General features: G+C 56.8%; 1 protein-coding gene across 1 annotated transcript in view; it reads left to right on the top strand.

Moving 5' to 3' along the window:
• The first annotated feature begins 666 nt into the window (after window positions 1-666).
• The window catches only part of SF1 (splicing factor 1), a 9,723-nt gene continuing 5,055 nt past the window's right edge, over window positions 667-5,334 (top strand). The window contains exons 1-2 of the mRNA XM_026062924.1: window positions 667-820; window positions 2,971-3,046. Of these exons, the coding sequence (XP_025918709.1) occupies window positions 766-820; window positions 2,971-3,046 (131 nt within the window). The 5' untranslated portion in view covers window positions 667-765. The remainder of the gene's footprint in view (window positions 821-2,970; window positions 3,047-5,334) is intronic.

Raw genomic sequence — 5,334 nt, 5'->3', positions numbered from 1 at the left:
GGCCCTTGCTCCCGGGCTTCCGCGCCGGGAAGCAGGGAAGCAGGGAAGCAGGGAACCAGGCCCGTTGCCGCCTGCGCGCGCCACCAAAATGGAGGCCCAGGAGGAGGAGGAAATGGGGCAGAACGGCGCGCGGCGGCTGCTGCTGCTGCCAGCGCCTCGGCCCCGCTCCCGCTCGCCTCGTGACGCTTCCCAAAACCTCCCGGCCGGCTCTCGCGAAGAGCCCGCCGTTGTGCTCCCGCAGGGCGGCCGCGGCGCGCTGGCCTTCCCCTGCGGCGCGGCTCGGCCCCGAATGGAGCCGCGGGAGGCGGCCATGTTGCCGCGTCGCCGCCGCCCGTCCCGCTCCGCTAACGAAGCCCCCGCTCGCTTCGTGGCGAACTCCGAAACGCTTCGCTCCTGCCTCTCCCCGGGGGAGCAAAGTCCGGCCTCTCCCGCCGCGTCCTTCCAGGCCGCTCCTAACTGCATAACTGCTCTTTGCTCGGCAGGCGGGAGGCCGCGGGCGAGGGGTCAATGCTTCGGCCGGGGGGGGGGGGGGCTCTCCGGGGCCGCCGGAGCGAATCCGGCCACCCCGGAGCCCCTCCACCGCCTCGGGGACCTGGCCCCGGGGCTCGCGTCGCCCCCTCCGCGAGAGGCCTCTCTCCAGGGCGTTTTGCCCCCCGGCCGCTCTAAGCGTCTAAAGAAAGGTGCTTGCCCCCAGATTTCCCCAAGAAGCGGAAGAGGAGTCGGTGGAACCAGGACTCCCTGGACCAGAAGACCGTTATCCCGGGAATGCCCACAGTTATCCCTCCCGGGCTCACGCGCGAGCAGGAGCGAGCCTACATAGGTAATTACACGTTCTTCCTTTCCCGCCTGGCACCCAGACTCAACCCGCACGCTCGCAAGCCGCACGTAACTGTTTTTTCTAGACTTCAGGTGGTTGTTGCGACCCTCTTCCACACCCGCAAAAACCAGCGCTCGTGTGGTTTGCCCGGGGTAGGCGCTGGGCGCCGCCGGGGGGGAGGCGTTTTTGTAGGGGGCTCCGGGCCGAGGCCGGGGTCCCTCCCCACGGAGAGCGCCGCGAGCGCCTTTTCCGCAGCGCGGCCTTGCCTCAGCGCCCCCCCGCAGCCCGGTCGCTCTCTGACTTTCTTTTAGGTTGGTCGATGACATTGCTTTAAAACATTTCTTTAGCTGTTAAAATGGTATCCGCAGTGGTTAAAAAAGGGAAAAAAAAAAAAAAAGGGGTCAAGCTGGTTTTGTCCTGGTGAGGAAAATGCAACTGTTTGCTTCCATTTTTGGCAAGAAAGCTACGTCCGTGGCGTAGCTCCTGGGTCGAGCTCGGTTTAACGAGCGCTCCGTGTTTGCACACACGCACGCGCTGCTGGGAAAGGGATACTGCCGCGTCCTCGGGGAAGCGAGGCTTGAAACGCGAGCCCCGTCCGAAACCGGGCCGCGTCGGACGCCTCCGTCCGCTGCGGGAAGACGCGGCGTGCCAGTAACTGTCTCCGAAACAAGGTTTTAACCAACTTTGCCTTCAGTCGATGATGCTCGAGTGTCTTAACGATCACGTGCCAGGCGGGAGCGTGTAACGAGGGCGCAGCAGCCCTCCCCGAGGCGTCGGAGACTCGGCGCTGCCGCCCGCGACGGCGCTGCCTCCGTTGTATGCACCGCGAGGCAGCGTGGTCCCGCCGAGCTCACGGGGGCTGAGAGCGGCCCCGCTCTTTCCTTTGCGTAACTGCTGAGAATTTTGGGTGCGTGTCAGGCTCTGCCCTTTGGCAGCCGGCTGGGGACAGCTGGGAGCGGACTGCTGGCGAGGTCGCTGGCCGACGCAGGTTTTGCCCTTAACTCGAGCCTGCTAACCTGCGCTGTCATCCCTTTTCCAGGCAGCGATTAAACGCCGCGTTTGGCCCAAACTCCCCCCTGCCCGTCGAGGGGAACAAAAAAAAGGGGCGAGAATTGGCGAAGCGAACGAGCCGCCGGGGAGCGCGGAGAGCTGTTTTGCAACGGCCCCGTCCCTCTGGGGAAGCGGAAACGCAAACAAAGCGTCCCGACTTCCCGAGGCCGCCGTCATGGAGCCGTGTCCCAAAGCGCTCGCGGCCTCCCCAAGGGGGAAGGGCGGGCACCGGGCCGGGATGCAGCGTCCCGCTGGGAGCTCTCCCAAGGGGCTGCCCCGGAGCCGCCACTGCTGGAGGCGGAAGGGCCCGGGGAGCTGCGCGCGGGGGGGGGCAGGCAGGCTTAGGGGTGCCCAAAATTCTCAGTGTGCGCAAAGGTAAGAAGCGGGGCGAGAAGCCTGGCCCTCGTCTCCGTGCAGCCCCGGAGGCCGGGAACGGAGCCGAGCTTTGCTGCCGTGTCTCCGATGACCGGGGCTTCGTAACGGCGCCAGGCGGCTGTGCGAGCCGTCGCGCGACTGCTTTTGTTGACCTTAAAGAGTTCTCCAGGAGCCGCGCGCAGGCGTGTGGTCCGCGCGCCGCCCTCTCCGGGGAGGAGGCGAGGCCGTTGCTAAACTGGTGAATCCAAAACGCACTCTTAATCTGGCCTAAACAGCAGCGAGGCAATTCTGATCCAATTTAACGGCGCTCTGCTCCGGGAAGGAGCAGTCCGCCCTTGCGAGGGCGCCCGCCGCGAGGCCTCGCACCTTCCACCAGTTGTGGCGAGTCACGGGAGGGTTTCGCTTCCGGAGACCTGGCCGGCCGTAGCCTCCCGGAGAGCGGGCGGTCGGTGTTCGCTAACCCCTCGAATAAACACTTTGCTTCCTAATTAATGATCCTCCTTGAAGAAGACTGGCTAGATGTAAATAAGGTCGAGGTGGCCCATCTGGATTCCGCTGAGTTCAGCTGGCCGCCATTACATTGCGGGGTCTCCTTCGGTTTGGTCACTTATGAGTCGTCCTTTGCAAAGTCTCCCATTCTTCATGCTTTGATGTTAAGATTTGAGATGTTATTTGGTAACATTGTCTTTTTTCCATCCTTTTTTCTTTCCTAACCTGGTTTCTTCCAGTGCAACTGCAGATAGAAGACCTGACTCGTAAACTGCGCACAGGAGACCTGGGCATCCCCCCTAACCCTGAGGACAGGTTGGGAAACAGTTTTAACCAGCTGACAGTAACACTTTTACCTTTTTTCAATACGTTTTTCTGATGGCATCGTAATGTGTCAGTTCAATGCAATCCTGCCAGTGCTCTGATGTGACAGTCTGGAGGGGAGCTGGGGTGTCCGTTAGGCAAGATGGAGCGGAAGCGGCTCTGCCCCACCGAAGCCACAGGGGAAGGGGGAACGAGGGCGTCTCGCTGGGTTTTGGTTTTGCTTTTTTGGTTTTTTTTTGCTTTGGGGAGCCTCTAGGATTAATTAACTTGGCGTCAACGAAGAGAAACGAAGGTAGCCAAGGAATGTGCCCCTCCGGGCCTGGCTCTGCGCGCGGGCCCGGCGCCGAGGGGTCTTTCGCACAGGCTCACCCTTTTAAGCACTCTTTTACTTATTTTTTTTATTATTATTATTTTTTGCATGGCTGAGTTTGAGCAGCCTGGAAGCGCACTCTGGTCAGCTGATGCTGCAGAGCTCTTTCCTCCCGGTGCTTGAGGATGTATTTTTTTTTTAATGTGTTTTTTTTCTTTTTAAAAAGCCGGATGCGTTTTCTAACCCATTTCTTTGCTGCCCGCCGCTGCACGGCTTGGGCCCCCGAGGGACGAGGTGGCCTCGCAGGAGGCAGGAAGGCAACTTCAGCTGAAACTCGGCTATTTTTCTTTTTTTTTTCTTTTTTTTTCTCCCCCCCCCCCCAATTAATGCCGATGTTGCCACTGGGTTTTTTGGCGAAGTGGCCGTTTTTGGACAAGCGGCCGGGGTGCGGAGGGCAGAGGAGTGAGTCACGCCGCCTTGCCGCAGTTGACGCCCTCCCTCCGCACGCCCGCCCGAAGTCGGCGATTGCCGACGCCAGGTCACCTCTGGAGGAAAGATGAATTTTAACCCTTTTAATAGATCTCGGGCTGATCCTCTTCCCCTGTGCTTCCGTTTTTTTTTGGCGGTGGGGCAATCGCAGGGGCAGACTAGCGTTTCCCTCCGCTGGAGGGGTAATCCAGGCGGGGGGGCGGGGGGCTATCGATGTCTTAACGTTTTTTGCTTTAAAGGCAATCGTTTAACAGCCTTTTTAATGTTCATAACGAGCAGTTTAGCAAAGCAGAGTAAAGCCAGAGTGGTCCGATTTTCACCCAAACGTGCAACCTCTTAGCGGGGCGGGGGGAAACGGAGTAATCACTGGAGTTGCTGATTGAGTTTCAGAAGAGTCTAACTCTTAATTGCTCCTCTGCAGTGCAACAGAATCAAATGCATGAAATGATCTTGTGTCTTAGCATTAATTTCTGAAGGTGGAATCTCAAATTAAGCCACTTCAATATTCCAGTGTGTGTTTGAATTTTTAAGAGTGTTTCTAAACCACCTACTGTAGCTAATGGGAATTGGAGATTTATTTATCTTTTTTTAGTGTTCAAATGCAAAGAGAACTGGGAGGGTGAAACCTTGTTTGTTTGTGTGTTGCTCTGTCTCTGACTGGGTCGCGTTACCATTGATTCAAATCCTAGAAACGGAGGTGTAACCTAGCCATGATTAGTTCTGATCAAACCTGACCTTTTATTTCATGTGTTGACGGTTCACTTTAGGCTGAGAAGACAGTGGGATCAACCGATTTTAATCCTCGTTCTAACCAGCTAGAAAGTTTCTTTTAACCTAAAACAAGGGTGTAGGTTTCTGATTACTTCCGGGATGTATTTTTTTGATAACCTGATCCACATAATCTCTTCCCTTCTTGCAGCTAATCCTAAATTTTCATTCAACATGTTTTTAAAAAGGTCCATAACTTAATCAAAATCCTAGGAGTGTGACTTTTTTTTGTCTTACCGCAAACACAGCTGTGGTAAATCAAACTGACTCTTTTATTTTAGCTTTATGACACTTGCTCTTAAAAAATAAAACAAAAAAAAGCCAAGGCATCTGCTTTCTGGGCGTCTAAACCTGTGGAGAAACCAGGGCTTTCCGTAGAGGTTTACAGGTCCAGACTGTAAGGAGCGCAGGCAGTTTGATCGAGCCTCTAACCCCGAAACGCAGAAAACGGGTTGAGAGTCGGCCTTGAAGCTGCAGCACAATGAAGGAAAAGCCAGGACAGAAGCCATGAGCGTCTCTCGGCACTGGGGCAGTGACTTTAGACTTAATTGGTGTTGCCGGCAGGATTAGTCACCTCTGATTAAAGCCTCGACTCTCTTGTTCCTCCGCTGCGGCGCTAAAGTCCACGCTGCGACCTGCGTCACCTCCCGCGCTAGGACTCGCTCTAAACTCGTAGCTGCCGCTGGAAAGTTTGTTCTCTGTGCGAACTAAC

This window comes from Apteryx rowi, unplaced genomic scaffold, assembly GCF_003343035.1.
Source record: "Apteryx rowi isolate R43461 unplaced genomic scaffold, aptRow1 scaffold_1967, whole genome shotgun sequence".
NCBI lineage: Eukaryota > Metazoa > Chordata > Aves > Apterygiformes > Apterygidae > Apteryx > Apteryx rowi.
The sequence above is the reverse complement of the archived record's forward strand: the minus strand, read 5'-3'. Positions and strand labels throughout refer to the sequence as shown.